At 36.6% G+C, this 25195-nt stretch overlaps 1 protein-coding gene across 1 annotated transcript in view; it reads left to right on the plus strand.

Annotated features, from left to right (window-relative positions):
* Positions 1-25195, plus strand: part of LOC106998550 (uncharacterized) — an 80483-nt gene that overhangs the window by 17720 nt on the left and 37568 nt on the right. The window contains exons 4-5 of the mRNA XM_078002591.1: positions 283-362; positions 8318-8479. Of these exons, the coding sequence (XP_077858717.1) occupies positions 283-292 (10 nt within the window). The 3' untranslated portion in view covers positions 293-362; positions 8318-8479. The remainder of the gene's footprint in view (positions 1-282; positions 363-8317; positions 8480-25195) is intronic.

Consider the following 25195-nt stretch of genomic DNA (forward strand, 5'->3'; position numbering starts at 1 on the left):
TAGGTTTCATTTGACATTTTAAAAAATTAGATTACATTAAAATATAACCACAAAGCAGGATTTTTATTTAACACTCAAGTATTACATATGTTTTTATAACCACAGAGCCTGACAAGTGATTTGCTTTTTTGAAATCTGAACTCACATTACTGATCATAATGTGCATGTATGTGTGTAAATTTATGGACATATGAGGATGAAATAACTAATTTACAGAGTTAGGTTTACTTTCTGACCTAGTGTCTAACTGAAATTTCAGGTTCATATGTTTGTTTTTTTAAGAGATCGGTAAGAGGGAGGGACCGAGATGGCTGACCAGAAGCAGCTGCAGTTGGAGGCTCCCACCAAGAAGAAAGAAAAAGGTGAGTGAATCCTGCACTGTCAACTGAGGTATCCAGGTTTTCTCACTGGGACTGACTAGGTGGTTGGCATGACCCACAGAGAGCGAGGAAAAGGAGGGTAGAGCAATGGTCCACCTGGTAGCCACATGGGGCAAGGGAAGCTCCCACCTCCAGCCAAGGTAGGCAGTTAGTGATTCTGCTACCCCACCTTGGAAACCATGCTGATTCCAATGATCTTTGCAACCACAGGTCAGGAGATCCCCTCATGAGCCCACGCCACCAGAGCCTTGGGTCCCAAGTGCAGAACTGTGCAGATTCTCTATGGCTGCTCAGCTCAAGACTGTTTAAGGCTACCCAGTTCTCAGGGGGAGGGGCAACCATCATCACTGATGCCTAAGAAAATTGAGGAGACTGAGAAGTTTGGACCCAGGAGGAATTCCCCGTAATACAGCACAGCAGTTGTGGCAGATTGTGGCCAGATTGCCTCTTTAGGCTAGACCCTGATCCATCCCTGCTCAACGGGTAGGGCCTCCCTGCAGGAATTTCAGCAACTCCAGCCAGGGGTTTCCTGACAAAACTCTGATCTTTCTGGGATGGAGTGCCTGTGGGGAGGGGTAGCTGTGATCTCCAGAGATCAGCAGACTTAGTCTTTCCTCCTGCTGGCTCTGAGGAATCCAGACAGTCTGGACAAGTGGGATTCCCCCCAGTAGAGTGCACCCCCTCTGCCAAGGGGCAGCCAGAGTGCTTCATTAAGTGGGTCCCTGATCCCATGCCTCCTGACTGGGTGAGACCCCCCAACAGGGTCACCAGACACTTTATACAGTAGCACTTCTGCTGGTATCAGGTTGGTGCCCTTCTGGGACAGAGCTCCTAGAGGAAGGAGCAGACACCCATCTTTGTTGTTCTCCAGCCTCCTTGGGTGACACCTCCAGGTGTGAGAAGGACCCAGGTGAATAGGGTCTGGAGTGGACCCCCAGCAAACTGCAGTAGCCCTATGGAAGAGGGACTTGACTATTAAAAGAAAAATAAACAGAAGGCAACAAAAACAACAGGGTCAAAAAATAGTCCCCACAAAAACCCCATCCAAAGGTCAGCAGCCTCAAAGATCGAAGCTAGATAAACTCATGAAGATGAGAAAGAATCAATGAAAAGACTCTGCAAACTCAAAAAGCCAGAGTGCCTCTTCTTATCTGAGTGATCACGACACCTCTCCAGCAAGGGCACAGAACTGGGAGGAGGCTGAGATGGATGAACTGGCAGAAGTAGGCTTCAGGAGGTGGGTAATAACGAAGTTTGCTGAGCTGAAGGAGCATGTTCTAACCCAATGCGAAGAAGCTAAGAATGATGATAAAACTTTACAGGAACTGTTAACCAGAATAACCAGTTTGTAGAGGAACATAAATGACCTGATGGAACTGAAAAATACAACACAAGGACTTCACAATGCAACCACAAGTATCACTAGCTGAATAGACTAAGCAGAGGAAAGAATTTCAAAGCTTGAAGGCTGTCTTGCTCAAATAAGACAGTCAGACAAGACTAGAGAAAAAAGAATGAAAAGGAACAAACAAAACCTCGGAGAACTATGGAATTATGTAAAAATACCAAACTATGGCCGATTGGGGTACGTGAAAGAGACGGGGAGAATGAAACCAAGTTGGCAGGGAGAATGAAATCGAGTTGGAAAACATACTTCAGGATATCATCTTGGAGAACTTCCCCAACCTAACAAGACAGGCCAACATTCAAATTCAGGAAAATCCAGAGAAGCCCAGTAAGATACTCCATGAGAAGATTAGCCCCAAGACACATAATCATCAGATTCTGTAAGGTTGAAATGAAGGAAAAATGTTAAGGGCAGCCAGAGAGAAAGACCAGGTCACCTGCAAAGGGAAACCCAAATGCAAAAGGCATGAAATCGTAACAGTCTCTCAGACCACAGCACAAATTAGAACTCAAGATTAAGAAACTCACTCAGAACCACACAACTACATGGAAATTGAACAATCTGCTCCTGAACGACTCCTGGGTAAATAATGTAATTAAGGCAGAATCAAAAGTTCTTTGAAACCAATGAGAAAAAAGAGACAACATACCAGAATCTCTGGTATGCAGCTAATGCAGTGTTAAGAGGGAAATTTATAGCACTATGTGTCCACATCAAAAAACTAGAAAGATCTTAAATTTATACTCTAACCTCATAACTAAAAGAACTACAGAACCAAGAGCAAACAAACCCCAAAGATAGCAGTTGACAAGAAATAACCAAGGTCAGAGCAGAACTGAAGGAAATAGAGACATGAAAAATCCTTCAAAAAATCGATGAATCCAGGAGCTGTTCTTTTGAAAAAAATAAAATAAAATAAACTACTAGCTGGACTAATAAAGAAGAAAAGTGAGAAGAATCAAGTAGACACAATAAAAATTGATAAATAGGATATCACCACTGACTCCTGAAAACTAAACAACCATCAGAGAATAGTATAAACACCTCTATGCAGATAAACTAGAAAATCCAGAAGAAATGGATAAATTCCTGGACATATGCCTCCTCCCAAGATTGAACCGGGAAGAAGTCGAATTCCTGAATAGACCTATAACAAGTTCTGAAATTGAGGCAGTAATAAATAGCCTACCAACCAAAAAAAAAAAAAAAAAAAAAAAAAAAAAAAGCCCAGGACCAGATGGATTTATAGCTGAATTCTACCAGAGTTACAAAGAGGAGCTGTTACCATTTCTTCTGAAACTATTCCAAGAAATTGAAAAGGGGGGACTCCTCCCTAGTTCACTTTATGAGGCCAGCATTATCCTGGTACCAAAACCTGGCAGAGATCAACCAAAAAAGAAAACTTCAGGACAATATTCCTGATGAACATCGATGCAAAAATCCTCAATAAAATAGTGGCAAACTGAATCCAGCAGCATATCAAAAAGCTTATCCAGCATGACAAGTCAGTTTCATCCCTGGGATGCAAGACTGGTTCAACATATGCAAATCAATAAATGTGATTCATCACATAAACAGAACTAAAGACAAAAACCATATCTCAATAGATGCAGAAAAGGCCTTTGAAAAAATTCAACATCCATTCATGTTAAAAACTCTCAATAAACTAGGTATTGATGGAGCATACCTCAAGATAATAAGAGCCATCTGTGACAAACCCACAGCCAATATCATACTGGATGAACAAAAGCTGGACACATTCCCCTTGAAAACTGGCACAAGGCAAAGATGCCCTTTCTTACCACTTCTATTCAACATAGGCATAAGTTCTGGCCAGGGCAATCAGGCAAGAGAAAGAAATAAAGCATATTCAAATAGGAAGAGGGGAAATTAAACTGTCTGTGTTCGCAGATAACATGATCCTATATTTAGAAAACCCCATCATCTCAGCCCAAAAGCTTCTTAAGCTGATAAGCAACTTCAGCAAAGTCTCAGGATACAAAATCAGTTTGCAAAAATTACAAGCATTCCTATACGCCAACAATAGACAAGCAGAGAGCCAAATGAATGAATTCCCATTCACAATTGCTACAATGAGAATAAAATACCTATGAATACAGCTAACAAGGGACATGAAGGACCTCCTCAAGGGGAACTACAAACCACTGCTCGAGGAAATCAGAGAAGACATAAACATTCCATGCTTATAGTTGGAAAGAATCAATATCATGAAAATGGCCATACAGCCTAAAGTAATTTATAGATTCAATGCTATTTCCATTAAACTATCATTGACATTCTTCACAGAATTAGAAAAATCTACTTTCAAATTTATATGGAACCAAAAAAGAGCCTATATAGTCAAGACAGTCCTAAGCAAAAAGAACAAAGCTGGAGGGATCACGGTACCTGACTTCAAACTATACTATAAGGCTACAGTAACCAAAACAGCATGGTACTGGTACAAGAAAAGACATATAGACCAATGGATCAGAAACAAGATCACACATCTATGAGCATCTGATCTTTGACAAACCTTATGAAAACAAGCAATAGGGAAAGGATTCCCTATGTAATAAATGGTTCTGGGAGAACTGGCTAGCCATATACAGAAAATTGAAACTGGACCCCTTCCTTACACCTTATACAAAACTTAACTCCAGATGGATTAATGGCTTAAATGTAAAACCCAAAACTATAAAAACCCAGAAGAACATCTAGGTAATACCATTTAGGACATAGGCACAGGCAAAGATTTCATGAAAAAAATGTCAAAAACAATTGCAACAAAAGCAAAAATTGACAAGTGAGGTCTAATTAAAACTGAAGAACTTCTGCACAGCAAAAGAAACTGTCATCTGAGTGAACAGACAACCTATAGAATGGGAGAATTTTTTTTGCAATCTATCCATCTGACAATGGTTTAATATTAAGAGTCTACAAAGTACTTAAACAAATTTACAAGAAAAAAATAACCCCATTAAAAAGTGGGCAAAGGACATGAACAGACACTTCTCAAAAAAGACATTTATGTGGCCAAAAATCAGGAAAAAAAGCTCAACATCACTGATCATTAGAGAAATGCAAATCAAAACCACAATGAGATACCATCTCATGTCAGTCAGTATGGCAATTATTAAAAAGTCAAGAAACAACAGATGCTGGCAAGGCTGTGGAGAAATAGAAATGCTTTTACACTCTTGGTGGGAATGTAAATTAGTTCAACCATTGTGGAAGACAGTGTGGTGATTCCTCAAAAACCTAGGACCAGAAATACCATTTGACCCAGGAATCCAGTTACTGGGTGTATACCCAAAGAAATATAAATCATTTTATTATAAAGATACATGCATGCCTACATTCATTGCAGCATTATTCACAATAGCAAAGACATGGAATCAACCCAAATGCCCATCAATGGTAGGCTTGATAAAGAAAATGTGGTACCCATATACCACGGAATACTGTGCATCCATAAAAAGGAATGAGATCGTGCCCTTTGCAGGGACATGGATGGAGCTGGAAGCCATTATCTTCAGCAAACTAATGCAGAAACAGAAAACCAAACACCGCATCTTCTCACTTATAAGTGGGAGCTGAACAGTGAGAATACATGGACACAGGGAGGGAAACAACACACAGTGGGACCCGTTTTGGGGCTGGGGAGAGCATCAGAAAAATAGCTAATGCATGCTGGGCTTAAATACCTAGATGCTGGGTTGATAGGTGTAGCAAACCACCATGGCCCATGCTTACCTATGTACCAAACCTGCATGTCCTGCACTTGTATCTCGGAACTTAAAATTAAATTATTATTATTATTATTATTATTATTATTATTTTAAAGAGACTGAGGTCTGGGTATGTTGCCCAGGCTGGCCTGAAAGCACTCCTCTGACCTTAACTTCTTGAGCGGCTTGGACTACAAGTGCTTACCACCACGCCCGCTTTAATATTTCCTTAAATTAAGGATCCTCAGTAGTCCATTCTGGCTGGCTTATGCCCCATTAAAATCGCGGGGACAGGGAACTTTCAGCAAGTGTACTCTACTAGCTTCTTCCCATCCGTAAATATTCTGATAATGCCCCTGCTGGCGTTTCCTTCCCTCCTGGGCAACCACTGGTCTAGGGGAGCACCTGTTGACAGGCAGTGTCCTCTCCAGTGTGCCTGAATGAAAAAAAGGCTAAATGCCATCTCTTTTAGGTATATCTTTTGAAAATCATTTAAAGTGATTACTCTAAACAGTTACGATATTTCATAAACTAACATTAAAAAACTAGTTAAAAAATTAAAAATAAATTTTAAAAATAATTAATGGTATACATAGACATAAATTCTTTAAATAGAATTGGATTACAAATTCTTCCTTTGCTTAATTTAAAGGAAATAAATGTTTCTGAAGTGGTTTTAACCTAGATGTTTTATTAGTCCATCGTCACGGATTAATTTTAAATGTCTTTAGAAACAAATTTGTTAATTCATTATTCTGTACTTTACATTTCCTTTATTATAAGAAAAAATATGCTGAGAAAATGTTCATTGTGCTTTAAGTTAATGAATTGCACTGAAGGGTTATATTATTGGAGAGATGATTTTAGGTTAGTGCACATAATATTTTTTTCTTGATTGTCTTTTTTAAAAACGGCATTATTGACTGGGTGTGGTGGCTTACAACTGCAATCCCAACACTTTCGGAGGCTGAGGTGGGAGGATTTCTTGAGGCCAGGAGTTCAAGACCAGCTAGGACAACATAGGGAGACTCTGTCTCTGCAAAAAATAGAAGTACAAAAATTATCTGAGCATGGTGGCTCACACCATTGATCCCAGCTACTTGGGAGGCTGAGTCAGGAGGACTGCTTGGACCTGGGAGGTCGATGCTGCAGTGAGCTCTGATTGTGCATTGCACTTCAGCCTCAGTGACTGAGAGAGACCTTGTCTCAAAAATCAAACAAACAAAAAGCTCCCCAGCATTACTGAGGTATAACTGACATGCAGTAAACTATACATATTTAAAGTGTACAGTTTGAAAAGTTTGGACAGATGTATACACTATTTCCTCTAGTGACTTTTAAAAAGAAAGTTTTAAATTTTGATAAGAGGTTCAATTTATTAATTCTTTCTTTCGTAGATTATGCTTTTAGTGTTGTATCTAAAAATCATTGCCTAACTCAAAATCACAAAGACTTTATCCTATGTTTTCTTCTGGAAATGTAATAGTTTTAGGCTTTACATTTGGGTGTATGGTCCATTTTGATTAATTTTTGCATAAAGTGCAAGGTATGGATAAAAGTTCTTTTTTTTCATGTGGATATTCAGTTGTTCTAGCAGTATTTTTAGAAAAAAAATCCTTTCTCCACTAAATTGCATTTACATCTTCGGGCAAAATCAGTTGACTATAGATTCTCTTTTGTGTTCCATTGATTTATTCATCATTGCAATGCAAATATTACACTGTCTTGATTAATGTAGCTTTATACTAAGTCCTGCAATCACATAAGTCATCTTTGTCCTTTTTTAACATTGTGTTTGGTCTTTGCATTTCAATATGAATTTTAGAATTGGATTGTTAATTTCTACAAAAAAATGTTGATATTTTGTTTGAGATTGCCTGGAATCTGCAGATCTATTTTTAAAGAATTGACATCTTAACAGTATTGATTCTTTGGACCCTTGAACAATGTGTACCTCTCCATTTATTTAGATCTTTAATTTCCCTCAGAAATGTTTTGTAGTTTTCAGTGTACAGGACTTGCACATATTTTAATGGATTTTTCACCTTTTCACATTTTTATGTTATTGTTAATTATGTTGCTTTATGATTTCAGTATCTGATTATTTATTACTACTATATAGAAATACAGTTGCTTTCTGAATATTGACCTTGTATCAGGCCTAAATCACTGCTAAACTCACTGGTTAGTTTAGCAGTATTTTTGTAGATTTTGTTGGATTTTCTGCATAAATGATCATGTTGCCTGTGAATAAAGTGTTATTTCTTTCCAATCTGAATGCCTTTTATTTTCTGTCTTGACTTATGACCTGGTTAGAACCTCCAGTACAATGTTTAATACAAATAGTTAAAGCAGTTATGTCAACAAGTATGCTTTTCTTGTTTCTGATCTTAAGCTAAAGCATTCTCATGTTTCATTATTAAGTATAATGCTAGCTGTAGAGTTTTTATCAGGTCGAGAAAGCTCCTTTCTATTCCTAATTTGCTAAGAATTTTTATCTTGAATGGATGTTTGGATTTTGTGAAATCTTTTAAAATGTCTGTTAAGATGAATATGTATTTTTTTGTTTTCAATCTGTTAATATGATGATTAATACTAATTGATTTTTCATCTTTTATTTTAAAATTTTAAATTATTTTTAATTGACAAATTAAAATTGTATAAATTTATGGTATACAATATGATGTTTCAAAATATATATGCATTGTGAAATGGATAAATCAAGATAATTAACGTATGCATTACTCACATACTTACCATTTATTTGTGTAGTCATTGAATTTTTTTCTTTTTTGTAGAGACAGCAGCTCCCTATATTGTACAGGCTGGCCTCAAGAGATCTCCCACCTCGGCCACCCAAATTATTGGGATTACAGGCATGAGTCACAATGCCTGGACTGTCATTGATTTTTGAATATTAAACTAATCTTCATGACTAGGATGAATCTCATTTGGTCATGGTATAGTATCCTTTTTATAGTTGTTTGATTTGCTTTTCAAAAATTTGTATTATAATTTTTGTATCTATGTTCATGAGGGATACTGGTCTATATTTTTATTGAAATATCTTTGTCAACATTTTGGTATCATGGTAATGCTTATATCAAAGACTTGGTGAGTATTCCCTCCTCTTTGATTTTCTGAGAGAGTTTTGTAGAATTGGTATTATTTCTTCCATAAGTATTTGGTAGAATTTACAGTGAAGACACCTTGGCCTGGAGATTTCTTTGTGGGAAGGTTTCTAGCTACAAATTTAATTTTTAAAATAAAGTCATGGCTATTCAGGTTATCTATTTCCTTTTTAGTAAACTTTGGTTACTTCTGTCTTTTAAGGAAATGTGTATATTGCATCTAGGTTGTCAAATTTATTGGCATGAGATCATATATATTTCCTTATTTTTCACCATCTGTAGAATCTTAGTTATATTATCTCTGTCACCCCCAGTATTGGTAATTTGTGTTTGCTCTCTTTTTTCCTACTCAGTTTGGCTAGAAGTTTACCAATTTTATTGATCTTCTTAGGAAATCAGCTTTGGGTTTCACTAATTTTCTCTTATATTTTGCTTTTTTCAACTTCATTGATTTCTGCTGTGATTTTTATATTTCCTTTTTTCTGCTTACTTTGGGTTTCATTTACTTTTCTTTTTCTAGTGTCTTAGAATGAAAACTGGAGGTCACTGACTTGAGATTTTCCTTCTTTTATAATAGAGGCCTTTGGATGCTATTTACCTCTAAATTTTACGTTAGCGGTGTGGAGGCAGAATAATGCCCCTCCCCAGAGGTGTCCATACTATAATTCCCAGAAGCTGTAAATATATTACCTTACATGTCAAAAGGGATTTTGCAGAAATGATTAAGTTGAGGATTTTGAAATGAGGAGAGTATTCTGGATTCCCTAGGTGATGCCAATTTAATCTCAAAAGTTCTTCTCGGCCGGGCGCGGTGGCTCAAGCCTGTAATCCCAGCACTTTGGGAGGCCGAGACGGGTGGATCACGAGGTCAGGAGATCGAGACCATCCTGGCGAACACCGTGAAACCCCGTCTCTACTAAAAAATACAAAAAACTAGCCGGGCGAGGTGGCGGGCGCCTGTAGTCCCAGCTACTCGGGAGGCTGAGGCAGGAGAATGGCGTGAACCCGGGAGGCGGAGCTTGCAGTGAGCTGAGATCCGGCCACTGCACTCCAGCCCGGGCTACAGAGCGAGACTCCGTCTCAAAAAAAAAAAAAAAAAAAAACAAACAAACAAACAAACAAAAAAGTTCTTCTCAGTGGGAGGCAGAAGGGTCAGAGTAAGAGGAGACGTGATGAAGGAAGCAGAGGTTGGAGTGGTGCAACTGCTGGTTTTCAAGATGGAAGAGAGACCCAAGATGAGACAATTGGGCAGCCTGTATAAGCTGGAAAAGACAAGGAAATGATTCTCACCTGGTACCCCTGGAAGGGACACAGCCCACTTGACACTTTGATTTTAACCCAGAGAGACTTCTAATCTCTAGAAATGTATGACAATAAATTCATGTAGTTTTAAGCCACTATATTTGTGATAATTTGTTAGAGCAGCAATAGGAAACTCATATATGTGGCATTGCCCAAATTTTGGTATGTTGTGTGTTTATCTTCAGTCAATTCAAAACACTTTTAAATTTCCCATTTGATTTCATCTGAATCCATTGATTATTTAGTAGTGGGTAGTTAGAGGGATTCTGTAGATTTTCCAGATATCTTTCTGTTATTGATTTCTTATCTAATTCCATTGTGGTCAGAGCACATATTTTGTATGTCTTGAATCCTTTTAAACTTATTGGGACTTGTTTTATGACCCAGAACATAATTTGTTTTGGTAAAACATCAAGTATACTTGAAAGGAATGTGTGTTCTTTTGTTGTTGGGTGGAATATTCTATGCATGTCAAGTTGGCTGAATTGCGTTGCTCAAATCTATATTCTTACTTATTTTCTGTCTACTGGTATCATTTATTGAGAGAGGGGTGTTCAAATCTCTGATTATAGTTTTAGATTTGCACAGTCATATTTACAACTATATGTGTTTTTTGATTAAATGACCTCTTTATCAATATGAAATTACCTTCTTTATTCCTGGTAATTGTCTTTTCTCTGAAATCGACCCTGTTTGATACTAATGTAGCCATGTTAACTTTCTTCTGAGCTTTTTTATGTAATCAGATAACCTCTCAATTGGGATATTTAGACCATTTGCTTTAATGTGACTATTGATATTGTTAGGTTTAAATGTCATCTTGCTGTTTGTTTTCTATTTACCCTATTTATTCTTTGTTCCCTTTTTCTGCCTTGTTTGGTTTTTTAAAAAAATGATTCCATTTTATCTCCATTGTTGGCTTATTAACTGTAACTCTTTATGTTCTTTTAGTTGTGGCTTTAGCATTTGTTGTCTATATCTTCAATGTAATAGTCTACTTTTCAAGTGATACTGCAATACTTCACATAGAGTATAAGAACTTTAAAACTGTATACTTCTTTTTCTCCCTTCTCATCTTTTGTGCCTTTGTTTTCATATATTCTGCCTCTACATATGTTATAAATCCAACAATATGTTGTTTTTATTTAGTATTGCTATTTATAGTTTATTGGTATTATTATAATAAATTATCTTTTAAAATGACTTAAATGCTAAGAAAAAATCTTGTATATTTACTCTTGTGATGAACATTTATAGTGTTCTTCAGAAACCTGTGGATGAATATTTCCATTTGCTATCATTTTCCTTCTGCCTAAAGAGCTTCCTTTAACATATAACATAAAGGAAGTATTGTACATAGTATTTACATAATATATTTCTGCTGGTTTTAATTCTTTCAGCTTTGCATCCCTGGAAAAGTTTTTGTTCCATCATTGTTTCTGAAAGATACTTTCACTGGGTATAGAATTCTAGGTTGATAGGTTTTTTTTTTTTTTCTTTCGGTACTTTAAAATTTTTGCTCTGCTGCCTTTTCACTTGCATTGCTTCTGATGGTAAATCTACTGTCATCCTTATCTTTGCACCCCTATCTTTGTACATATCTTCTTTTGTTTGGGCTGCTTTTGAGATTTTGTCTGTATCACTGGTATTGAACATTTTATTATATGTGCCTTTTCTTCATGTTTATTCTTGTTAGTGTTTGTGAATCTCTTTGAATCTGAATTTATGGTTTTCATCAAATTTGAAAAAAGATTAGCTTTTATTCCTTCAAATATGTTTTCTTTTCCTCGTCCTTTCCTGGGACTCTAATTACACATTTTTATGTCACCTAAAGTTGTTTGACAGCTCACTGATTCTCTTTTCATTTTAAAAATACATTTTTTCTCCCAATGTTTCCTTTTGAGTAGTCTCTCTTGCTATGTGTTCAAGTTAACTGATCTTTTCTTCTGCTATTATGTATGTCTAATCTACTATTATCACATTCCATGTTTTTTTCTTCTCAGAATTGTAGGTTTCATCTTTAGCAGTTCACATTTGGATTTTGGAAATGAGATTTTGGTTTTGGATCTGTTTTATGGGTATGTTTTCAACTTATGGAATACAGTTATAGTAATGGTTTTAATGACCTTCTCTACTAATTCTAACATCTGTGTCAGATATGAGTGTATTGTAATTGATGGATTTCTTTTCCCTCAATGTGAGCCTCTTTTCCTGCTTTTTTGCATACCTGCTAATTTTGGTTAGGAAGACAGACATTGTGAATTTTACCTTGTTAGTTGCTAGTTATGTTCATATCTTGAGCTTTGTTCTGGATTGTGATTAAATTACTTTGAAACTGGTCCATTTTGGTCGTGCTTTTAAGATACGTTAGGTAGGACCAGAGCAGCATTTAGTCTAGGACTAAATTCCCCACTTTTGAGGCAAAGCCTTCTGAGCATTCTGCCTATTTTCCTGTGAATGTGAGGTTTCCCTGTCTGGCTAGTGAGAATAGGCACTACTGTCAGACTTAGGTAGCTTCTTTAGACCCATGCACTGCTAGTTCTCTGCAGAATACTTCAGAGGAACCCTCTGTAGATCTCCAGAGTTATCTATCTGTATAGCAGATGTCTGTCTCTCTCCTGTAATCTGTCCTGTGAACTCCCTGCACTTCCTGGTAATCTGTTTGTGTTCTTTTTGGACTCTTAGTTCTTCAACTCGGGGAATCTGCCAGTCCCTACCTGAGTTCCTCCTCCTGGTGCATGATCTGGAAACTCAATCACATACACACTTCATTTGTTTTGTATCTCTTAGGGATCACTGTTCTTTGTTTCTTGATGTGCAGTATCTTGAAAACTGTTGTTGTATATACTTTGTCTGTTTGCTTGGTTATTTCAACCAGGAATATAAATTTGGTCCATGTGACTCCATCTTTTCCAGAGTGAAATTTCTACTTCAAGTGTTTATGAAAAGGTTTTTTTAGTTTTGCCATATGATTTTCTATTTGAATTTAGGCAGTAATCTAAATTGTACTTTAGATTAAGAAGGGAATGAATTACTTTATGTCAAATACATATTTATATAAAGAAATATTTTACATACAAAAGGTGTATTGTAAATAAAATAATTAACTTTTGTGTGTTTTCATAGTTTGGTTAGAAAAGTAATTATTTTGATTTATTAGCAGCTGTAAGTCTAATAATAAAAGTAGCAGTAATTTTACACTTTTAACTATATTACAGTAAAAGTTATTTTTTGAAATTAAAATATATATGTCTGGAGGTCATGCTAAATACATTTTAAACTGAATATAATTATGATTTTTTAATACTGCAGATTATTAAAGCTAAATAAGTCTTATGTAAAGACTTAAGAAATTTTCCGAAGTAACTATCACTTACTGATTGTATACTTTGTGACAGGTACTTCATACAATTATTTTTTATTCTCATAATGTATTTATTGAGTAGATATCATTATCCTTATTTGAGAGATGAGGAAACTGATATCTAATAGGGTTATATAATTTGCCAAAGTTACAGAGTAAGTTAAATGATACAGCCTGGATTTAAACAGGTCAGATAACTAAAACCCAAAGTATTTTATTATGCCATACTGGTCAAAATTCTCAACTCTATAAAGAACTTCCAATTATTAAGATTTTTAAAAATGTGTTTTAATAATGAATTTGTTGGTTAGTTTTAGCTTATTAACATACCAAACAGGAGAGAAATATTTTATAAATTTTATCTCCTGTAATATAACGATCATTTAATGTCACACTTCAAGTCTGATTATAAGTCACATTTTGAAACACTCTGCAGTTTCCATAGTGCTTTCACATAGTTTTATGTATTAATTCTCATAGCCACATGGGTATGTCATTAACCTCATTTTGCTCAAACTTTACCACCTGGTCTAGGTTCCCATTATTCTTAGATGAGTGTTTTTTCTATGATTCCAAGCTAGCCTTTTTGTGTCATTAACTTATTTTATTAAAACAAACAAATAAGCAAAACCAAAATGACATTGATATAAAACCAAATCATTTTCCCTGTTTTTATCATAATACCTTTAAAAATAAAGTTTTATTTGTAATATATTCTTTTTATATTTGAGCAGATATTAAAACATTTTTCTCACTATAGTTATGCCAGGTTTTGATTTGCTTTGCAGTCTTGCAGGCAATCTCACTGAATGTGGTACTCAGAGTACTGGTGGAATATTCACCAATTATCATTTGGTGCCAGACTGATAGGAAGCAATGTGTGTGTGTGTGTATATATATATGTGTATATATATATACACACACACACATATATAATATATACATTTAATAAATTTTATTGTTCATTTATTAAGCTGTATTTAAGTAGTGCCCATTTAAAAATATCTTTGTATTGTGAAACACAAGCAGATTTTATATCCTAGTCATTATTATCTAATTAGGATCCAGAACTAAGTTGTAGGGGAATTTTTTTTTTTTTCTTTGAGATGGAGTCTCACTCTGCTGCCCAGGCTGGAGTGCAGTGGCGTGATCTCGGCTCACTGCAACCTCCGACTCTCTGGTTCAAGTGATTCTCCTGCCTCAGCCTCCCGAGTAGCTGGGATTACAGGCACGTGCCACCATGCCCAGCTAATGTTTGTATTTTTAGTAGAGACGGGGTTTTCCCATGTTGGCCAGGATGATCTTGATCTTCTGACCTCGTAATCTGCCCACCTTGGCCTCTCAAAGTGCTGGGATTACAGGAATGAGTCACCGCCCCTGGCCGTAGGAGAATTCTTTAAGGTGTCTTAAAGATCATACTTCCTCAAAATAATATGCAATGTTTTTGTATGCCTATTATAATATTATGATGTCTAACTTATTATCAGTGTTTGTTGTTATTAAACCATTATTATATCTGTTATGGGTTGAACTGTGCCCCCCCAAAAGAATATAGTATGTTGAAGTCTTAACCCCCAGTGCCTAAGAATATTACCTTATTTGGAGATAGGGTCTTTAAAGAGGTAATCAAGTTAAAATGAGGTCATTAGAGAGAGCTGTCATCCAATATGAATGGTGTCCTTATTAGAAGGGGATATTTGGACAGACAGAAGATGGGAGTGATGCATTTACAAACCAAGGAACACCAGAGATTGGTGGCAAACACCAGAAGCTGGGAAGGGGCAAGGAAGGATTCTCCCCTAGAACTGTCAGAGAGAGCATGGCCCTACCTGCTGATACCTTGATTTTGAATTTCTAGCCTCCAGAACTGTGAGCCTATAAATTCCTGTTGTTTTAAGTCACCCAGTTTTTGGCTTTGTTATGGCTGCCCTGGGAAAGTAATGTAGTACCTGAAATAGAAATAGAACCTCTTGCTTTAAGGACTGAATACACTGAATATACTGAGACCTTAAATACCAGGACATGCTCATGATTTACTTTTTCTCTCACCCTATTCCATCCAAGGCTTCGGTGTTAGAAGTAGCAGAAGGTCCTTGGTCCTAGAAGCTCCTTGCTCTCAAAAACTCCTGCAATATGCACCAGCAAAGTCCGGCTTCACTTACCAATATGAAGCTTACAATACACAGGCCTCTGCTTTAGTGTAAAACAGGAGCGTTTAGATGATATTCCAAACCACTGTCAGTCTAGACAGTAGTTGCCTCCATGAGCCTTGTCTATAGCCAGACAGGCACTGCTCACTCTTCTCTCTATCGTTTCTTCTTCCTCCTCCTTGGCTGTCATGTGACGCCAGACTGGCAGGAAGCAATGAAAACACGAGTGTCATGGCACTGATGGGAAGTGTGGCTGGGGCCCTCTGCTGTTACGGCTCTGCATTGTCTCCCTCAGGGGGAGCATCTGCGGTCTCAGTGTGGAGAGCAGGTGGATCCCACACTTTATGTCCAGTGCCCTGGCCTCTCACTGGAGCTTCTGTGTCACAACTCCACTGGAAAGATCTGAATATATTTGACTTTATTTATAATTTTATTCTTACCTCAAAATCATCCACCCCTGTTGAAGACATGTCCATTTCTGACAGTGACATGGTCAGTCTTCCACTAATCCGGACTCAGGCAGTCTTTTTTCTCTTCCATGGTCTTCTTTATCCCATCAATCACCAGATGAGATAAGTGTTTCAATCCCATAATATTTCTCATTTTGTTCCTTTCATATTCACTCACACTTGCCAGTTTCCTCATCTAGATTCTGCAGGCTACTATAATAGTCTTTTAATTGGTTTCCCTATCTCTTGTTTCTAGTGCAAGGGCTTTCCAACTCTGAAGTAGTTGATAGTCTTATCTATTCAACCAGATTGCAAATTCTTTGAAGAGATGGATCTTTGCATATTTAGGAATTTATCATAATAGCATTGTCTCACTCAAAATAGCAATTAAAAAACATAAATTCTATAGACACTACCTGGAATCCTAGTTCTACCACTTATTAGCTCTGTGAGATGAGTCAAGCTACTTAACTTCTATTTGCTTCAATTCACCTATCTGTAGAATAAGGATAATCTATGCTCGTCAGGTTGTAGAGTGGGAAGTTGGTGTGAATCAAATAATAAATGTAAAGCATTTAGGACAGTGCCAAAGATATGTAGTAAGTTTTCAGTAAAATGTTCACCTCTATTTTACTGTTTTGTACTTAGATGTTCATCAAATATTTGTAAATGAATCCAACTGATACTACATGACCACAAGAACAGACATGTGCTTTTACTGCATCTGAACATATGTTGCCTATCTTAATTATGGTGATGTAGTTCTTAGCTTTTTGAGCTTCTCAAGCATAAAATTAGGATAACACCTACTCATAGGGTTGTTTAAAGATGAAAATAGGCCGGGCGCGGTGGCTCAAGCCTGTAATCCCAGCACTTTGGGAGGCCGAGACGGGCGGATCACAAGGTCACGAGATCGAGACCATCCTGGCTAACCCGGTGAAACCCCGTCTCTACTAAAAAATACAAAAAACTAGCCGGGCGAGGTGGCGGGCGCCTGTAGTCCCAGCTACTCGGGAGGCTGAGACAGGAGAATGGCGTGAACCCGAAAGGCGGAGCTTGCAGTGAGCTGAGATCCAACCACTGCACTCCAGCCTGGGTGACAGAGTGAGACTCCGTCTAAAAAAAAAAAAAAAAAAAAAAAAAAAGATGAAAATAAATGAGCTGCCATTGGTAAGGGCTGAGTCCAGTGCCTGACATATAGTAAATACTAAATAAATGGCAGCCAGTAGAAATAGAAATAATGGCAATACTATTAGTAGTAAAGCAGTGGTAGCAGTGATGGTGGTGGTTTTAACAGTAGCAGTAATAGTAGTAATGGAGCGGGCAGCAGTATTTCATTTAGTTTCTTGTAACTGTGGGACATATAAGAAATTGAGAGCAGCTTGGGGAAATGTGAGGAAAAGACATTAAGATTTACTTGAGATTGGGTGAGCATTGATAGTTGAAGCCATGGACGTGGATGAGGTGGTTTGGGGATGTAGAGGACCACAAGGGGAGAATCAAGGAATCAAGGGAAGGGAAGGACAAGGGGAAAGTTGAGTGTATTGGGAAGTTGCGGGTTGGGTTTTAGTAAGTTCTTGTCCATCTGATTCAGAGGTAGTGGGAGGAAGCACATGAGTTCTAAGAGGGGCAGCTATGGTAAGAAAGTTAAGGAAGACACCTAGTAGGCTGTGCTGTAGTGCCTGCCCAGCCTGCATCTCCAGTCATTTCTCAACCATGTTCTCATCTTTCCACCTTTCTCTGACTTTGTCTCCTTTCCTTCTTAACATTTAAAGAATTAATTTCTTTATCTATATACCCATATAAAAGATTTATCATAAATGAATAAGTCTGGTCATATTCCATCTGCTTTCTTTAATGTAGTTCTCTTATTATTTTTTGTTTGCCTCCTCTTTTCCCACTGCTCCTCTCTCCTGCTTATTGGCACTGCTTCTGCCTGTGTAATCATGCTATAGACCAAACACATATTCTTTTGTACTTTGTATTAACCCTCAGATAATCATATATGGATGTGAATGCATATACACATATTAACATACTGGGGTATAATAAAATGTTCTCATATCTGATAAGCCAAGTCCTTCCTCATCCCCTTTTCTTAAAAAATATTTTTGCGACAGGGCACAGTGGCTCATGCCTGTAATCCCAGCACTTTGGGAAGCCAAGGCGGGTGGATCACCTGAGGTCAGGAGTTCGAGACCAGCCTGACCAACATGGAGAGAACCCCATCTCTACTAAAAACACAAAAAAAATAGCTGGGTGTAGTGACTCGTGCCTGTAATCCCACCTACTTGGGAGGCTGAGGCAGGAGAATCACTTGAACCTGCGAGGCAGAGGTTGTGGTGAGCTGAGATCGTGCCATTGCACTTCAGCCTGGGCAGCAAAAGCAAAACTCTGTCTCAAAAAAAAAAAAAACATATATATATATATATATAGAGAGAGAGAGTTATTGTTTGGCATTTGTTCTTTCACATGAGCCTTAAGATTATCTTATCCAAAGGAGGAAATTCTAATTGGATTTGTTTTGAGTATATAATTAACTTGGTAGAATTGACATTTTTATTATAATGTCTTTCCATCTAAGAAAATGTTTTTTTTTTCCATTTTTATATATCTTGTTTTATTGTTCTTCAATACCTTTTAGAAATATGTGCCATGGATCATATCACAGAATTGTCAACTTCCACACTTTGCTTAGAAAGGATGGTATGAAGTTGGAAACAATTGCAGTTTTGTATGATAAAGACTGGAGTGTGTGTGCGTGTGTGTGTTTGTGTGTGTGTGTAGATGCAGCATTTAAGAACAAAAGCATATTATTCATTGACCTGGAATTTCAGTAAGAGACACTTGGGAAGAGTCACAAGTTACGTCTGCTGAGGATCACCAACTTCATATGATAGCTGTTCAGCCACTGTACCAAAGGAGACAATCCCTTGAAAGTAGGGGGCTTGGGTATAAGGAACTGTCCATCAGAAAGCATCCCAGTATGAGAAATCATATATTGTGTATAGGTGAAAAACAGGGAAAACTATGGTTCAGAGCAGCCAGGAGGAAAACCAGAGGAAAAGTGACTACATTATACCAAATGATACATTTGATGAATAACAATTATCCAAAACTGTGTATTTTATATATTTCTATATTTAATATTTCTATATTTAATATTACACCTCTTAAAATCACATGATGACTTATCGGTGTGTGACAAGGACTAAATTCAGATGATGCCTGGGAGCCAAAGAGAAAGAAATCATACTGAGAGGAATGGATGTATTTAGTATAGAAATTCAGATAATGTTTTTCTAAATGTGCGGAAACGGCGTCTGGCTCCTTGTGATGAGAATCCTAGCTGGATGGAGCAGGGATTCGAGGGAAAGAAGTCAGAGGAATAGGACTGCATGAGCTGTGAGGCCTGACAAGGGCTACGCATGATTGGTTCCTGCCCAGTCAAATTGAGGCAGGAGAATACAGTCTGGAGGCTGGGAACCTAAGGCTGTTTCACGCCGACTGCCTATAACTAATTGAAAGGAAAACCCTAACTTTCCAAGCCTAAGTAACAAAAGGACCAGAGGCTACTCCCTTTGTAAACCCCCCACCTTTTCTGCACTGGTAGATGGGAAATTGGCTGTCCACAGCAAATCAGACTGATTGCTGGTGGAGTCTTTGTTTGCAACTTTGTAACTTCACTCCGGCCTGTGAATGGTTGCTGTCCACAACCAATCAGACTGATTGCCAGCTGAGTCTTCATTTGCATAGAAGTATCACTTTGTAACTTCACCCTAGCGTCTGATTGGTTGCTTTGTGCAACTTCACTTCAGCCTGTGGTTGGCTGCTTTCTGCAACCAATCAGGCTGACTGCTGGCTACCACTTCATTTACATGAGGTGAGCATGAAGTGGCCAATGGGAAATTTCTAAGGGGTATTTGAACCCAAGAAGATTCTGTATCTGGGCCCTTAAGCTGTTGCTCAGGTTAGCTCCCACACTGTGGAGTGTACTTTCGTTTTCAGTAAATCCCTGTGTTCCTTCTTTTGTTGCTTCATTCTTTGTTTGCTTTGCTGGGAGTTTTGTTCAGTTCTTTATTCAAAATGCCAAGAACCTGGACAACTTGCAGTCACGACCCTCTATCAGTGACAGAATTCCTGTGGTCCCTGGTGACTTCGGACTGATTCCAAGGCTCACTGCGTTGGTGGTCAGATTGATTTCCCACTCTCCTCTTACTGCTTGCAGTAAAAGAAAGATTGTTATGAACTCAAGCTGGCAGGACTTAGCCTCAGTTTTCAAATACCCCCTGTGATGTACCAGTACTTTATAGAAAGAAACTATTTTTAATCTTTGAAGCCATAAATTATCCCCTAAATGTATATGTGTGTTCACTATTATTTTCCTTGAAAAGCATTCTTCTAAATCTTAAAAAATATTATAGTTTTAACCAAAAGAAAAATTTTAATTTTTGCCTCAGTGATTCAAATCATATTGACGAATGCTGTGTGGTTTAGGTTTTTTCTTAATGATTCAGTGATTTATTCCAAATGAGACTATTTCTCCTGGCTGCCTACTTTTACTATAAATATCTCACAAATATTGTACCTTAAATAGCATTCTTAGCAACTGCAAATTAAAAATCATCTCTATTCAGCTAAATAGTAAGATGATATCCACTTATTATTTCTGATGTTTCCTCTTTTTTCTATGTCTCTATATTTCTGCGTTTAAATGTGTGGTTTAAACAAAACATTCAATACAAAATGTAAAATATGACAGCTGTTTTACTTTAAATAATATCTAGAACAACCAAGATTTATCTATAACTTCTCTAAGGATAGTCCCAAGGAATAGTATCTTTATCATCTTCTGTAGGGTCATTTTAATTGTAATTATGCATAGCATGTGGCCTTTTAAAATTTGTAATTTTTATTTATGATGCTTAAAAATGCGGTGGTCATAATATAAAATAGCTTCAATTAGTATATTTATTCTTTTTCCACTGCAGTCTTTAAAAATGAATAATAAACTCCCAGTGAACTTTTACCCTGTAAATGACCTGATATGACACATTTGAACTTGCAATGAACTTACACATGAACTTTCAGTTATCCTCTGAGAAATATAGCAGATGGAAAATAGGCAGATTTTTCAAATATTTTCAGATGCAGGACTTTGACATGCTCAACAGAGGCAACAAGGCTGGTTATCTCTTGGCAGTGTTTACTTTGCTGGCTTTGTTGTACTGCAGGCTGTTTCGTTACATTATATGCCTGAACAGAGAGGTTCAGTTATATTTGTGTTTGACTGACACCTTAATTTTAAACCAGTTCTTGCGTATATATTTAAAGACAAAATTAACTTTGGTAGGCCAAGGCGGGTGGATCACAAGGTGAGGAGTTCAAGACCAGCCTGGCCAAGATGGTGAAACCCCATCTCTACTAAAAACACAAAAATTAGCTGGGTGTGGTGGCAGGCGCCTGTATTCACAGCTACTGGGGAGGCTGAGGCAGGAGAATTGCTTGAACCCAGGGGGCAGAGGTTGCAGTGAGCCAAGATCGTGCCACTGCACTCCAGCCTGGGTGAGAGTGAGACTCTATCTCAAAAAAAAAAAAAAAACAAAACGAATTGGGTCATAAAATATAACAAATTCTAAGAGAACTTTATTGAATCAATTGAAACAATGTTGTTTCAAATCATTTACATACTAGGGGGTTTTAAAGGTTCATTTCAGATTGTAGAATATGAATCAGCTATAATGTCTTTTCCTTTGAATAGTTTTCAGCTAGAAATTCATGTCAAAATGTATGTGGTTTCTGAAAGGTCACATGGGAAAAGAAGAGGAGAATTAACTGAGCACTAACTATGCTACTATTATTGCTATGGTGTGAGATAGGCTTCTTAGAGTTACTTAATCCTAACAACTTTCTTCCAATGTAGTTCATTTTACAGAAGACAAAATCATGCTCATTTTACAGAGAAGGGAGAAAAAGATTGAGTAACTTGCCTGAGAAAACACAGCTAACTAGTATTCAACTTCAGTTCTCTCAGACACTCAAACCCTTGCTCCTTGAACAACTTCATGCTCCCAGAAACAAAATATTTTGTTTGATCAAATAACTGCTAAAGATCCAAGTGTGATAAAACTGTAATATTTTTATAATCTTCGTTTTGAGAATGTAAAGAGTTTCTTTATATTTATTCCATAATATCTTTGAATAACTTAGAATGAATAAATTATTTCAGAAAGCTCTCAGTGGTTTAAAGATAGTAGCTAAGATTTCTGCTTCTCTTGACAAAAAAACTATACATCTATTACATTTACCAAATAATGCAGTCATATATACTATTTATCTTCTGATATGCATCTCTTTCCTTAGAATCAATTCTTTTTAACACCCACTTTATTCTCAGACCATAATTTATTCATTCTAAGTAGTGTTTTAGATGTTATTTAGTTGAGAGAGATTATATTTAATGGACAAGGATGTGTGAAATGGCACATAACTGCATTTATAAGATCAGAATGTGAACTGTGTCAAGCTATCATTAGTCCAGCTTTTTTGACATTTGACTTAGTAATGACAGTATCATTGGTCAGGCAGATAAATATCTTTCCATTGTACAAGGATGTGCTCAGAAGCTTAAAAGACCTGTTGTGATCTTGTCAGTGATGTAATTTAAATGTATAACAAGTTAAAATAAGTTATTATTCACTTTAAGAGACTTTCTAATATTCTTCATTCTTTAATTTTTGCATTTTTTCATTTATTTTTAAAAACAATTTTTTTCATTAAAAGTAGGAACAGATTTTATGTTAAAATAAGTGATGCTGTTTTTCTCTCCAATGTTTAGCTTTTGAAGGTAGAGCAGTGTAGGCTGAAAGAGCAAAGAGGTCTACTCCTTCTTCCTTTATTTATTTATTTTTCCTAGAGATGTGATCTCTGTTTGTTGTGCAGGTTGGACTTGAACTCCTAGGCTCTGGCCTTAGCTGCCCAAGTAGAGTCATGGGACTAGAGTCATGCCCCATTGTACCTAGCTCCGTCTTTCATTAATAAGACTTTCTATCCTGTTAAGACTTGAGAGAGGAGCACACTAATTTCCCTATGTATTGTACATAGGGAAGAGACTTAGTTAGGGGTTAAATATTAATTTCCCAAAGAAAGCAGGGAGAAACCTTACTTGGGGGATAAGTCTACAGACTATCTTTGGTTTCATGACATTAAGATTAATTGGTATATATAAACTACAAATTTTATAGTTACTTACTCTTCCAAGATTTCTTAAAATATTACTTACTCTTTCAAATTTCTTAAATTTGAGGTTTTCCTTGTTTATCTTAAACTACAGGTGTATACTTTGGCACTACAATTATAAAGCGTCATAGAGGGGAAGTTTAGTTTGGATTTTGAAATTTTAATACAGGAACATATCTGCATAATACTCAAAATGATATATTTTTTTAGACATGATATGGAAATGGCAGAAAACATCAAATTTAAGCATTTTTTTTAACACTGTAATGAAATTTTTTCTTTTGTCCTTTTACTTTAAGACAGGCTTCTGAAAACTACAAAGCAATATTGTTTCAAATAGTATAAAGTATAAAGTGTCAGCTAAAAAAGCTTGACTGTTAATAGAAAGTTAACATAAAATTTTATAAATTTTCTATTAATAATCTAAAAATATATTAGTTTGGACTTTTTAATTTCAAGTGACAGAAGTTTAAGCTAGCATAAACCAAAAAAAGGGTGGTAGTCATATGTGAACGTAAATACATATAATATTTGGATCATATTGTATACCATTTTTGCATCTTTTAAAAAATTTTAACATTAGGAGTATTTCTTTATGATTACATGCTCTTTAACATTATTTCAAAAGTGCTTCATAGCATTTCATTATCCACATATATCAAAGTGTATGTAACCATCCCATTCTTGTTAGACATGTAGATTGCTTCCAATACACTGTTTCCAAATTCTCTGCCCAAGTAGAACAAAAAGCGTGATTGGAAACTTAAACAGCGATGAAGTTTAAAGCCACAAAATATTTGTCTGAATTCAGAAATGAAACTCAAAGGCAGCTGTAATTAGTTATTTAGTATTCAGCTAGTGTTTTTTTTTTTTTAATTTTTGAGACAGAGTCTCACTCTGTTGTCAGACTGGAGTTCTGTGGCAGGGTCTCCGCTCACTGCAACCTCCGCCTCCCTGGTTCAAGTGATTCTCCTGCCTCAGCCTCCCGAGTAACTGGGACTACAGGTGCCCGCCACCACGTCCAGCTAATTTTTTGTATTTTTAGTAGAGATGGGGTTTCACTGTGTTAGCCAGGATGGTTTCAATCTCCTGAGCTCATGATCCACCTGCCTCGGCCTCCCACAGTGCTGGGATTATAGGCGTGAGCCACTGCGCCCAGCCACTGGTGAATATTTTTAATTGTTTATTAAATTCAGTGTGACTCAAAAATAGTTTTTAACACATTTCTTATAATGAACTTAAAGTCTCAATTTACTTTTGGTCTTTTTTTGTTTTGTTTTGGGCTTTTGTCAGTTTGCACTGTGCCAGCTTTTCAAGTTTTCGGCATATAATTTTAACCAGTATCCGTAACATTTATGATACAGTTTGCAGTTACACTTTTAGAGTCGTGAGTTACTTGAAACTTTGTTATAGACATATTCTCTATATATGCCTTTGTTAAAAAATAGAGCCACCTAGGGTTAAAACAGTTTTTAATTTTTTGGTATTTTTCTAATTTTCTACAATTAGAAATTATGTTTCTATTATAATCTCCCCACAATTTTTTTCAAACCTATATTTTATCTTTATAAATATTATTATTTCATTAATAACATAATTACTGATTTATATATTTAGAATAGTTTTTGTTTATTTAAAAAAGTTTCTCATGTACAGTAGTATGATCCATTCTAAGGCATGTTATTCCTATATAATCTCATTGTTTATATTTGTAATCTTTGACAATTTTAAATTGTTTATCAAAGTCAGTTTTGACTCAAAAATGGTTCAGGTGAATGCTTGTTACCATGATGGTTTCAGAGCAACTGCAGTCTGCATGGTAGGAGGGCCCAAAGCAACCGAAAAGGAAATGAGAACAGCTGAAAGTATTTTTTAAAGGTTTGCATGTGAAGCAAAAGACGGAATGTCAGTGTAGCTAATATTTTTTTTATGGGCAGGGTCTTGCTGTGTTGCACAGGCTGCTTTCAAACTCCTGGGCTCAAATGATCCTCCCATCTAAGTCTTCTGAGTAGCTGGGACTAACTAAATTTAAAGTGTGATA

The sequence above is a fragment of the Macaca mulatta genome, chromosome 5 (genome assembly GCF_049350105.2).
Source record: "Macaca mulatta isolate MMU2019108-1 chromosome 5, T2T-MMU8v2.0, whole genome shotgun sequence".
Classification (NCBI taxonomy): domain Eukaryota; kingdom Metazoa; phylum Chordata; class Mammalia; order Primates; family Cercopithecidae; genus Macaca; species Macaca mulatta.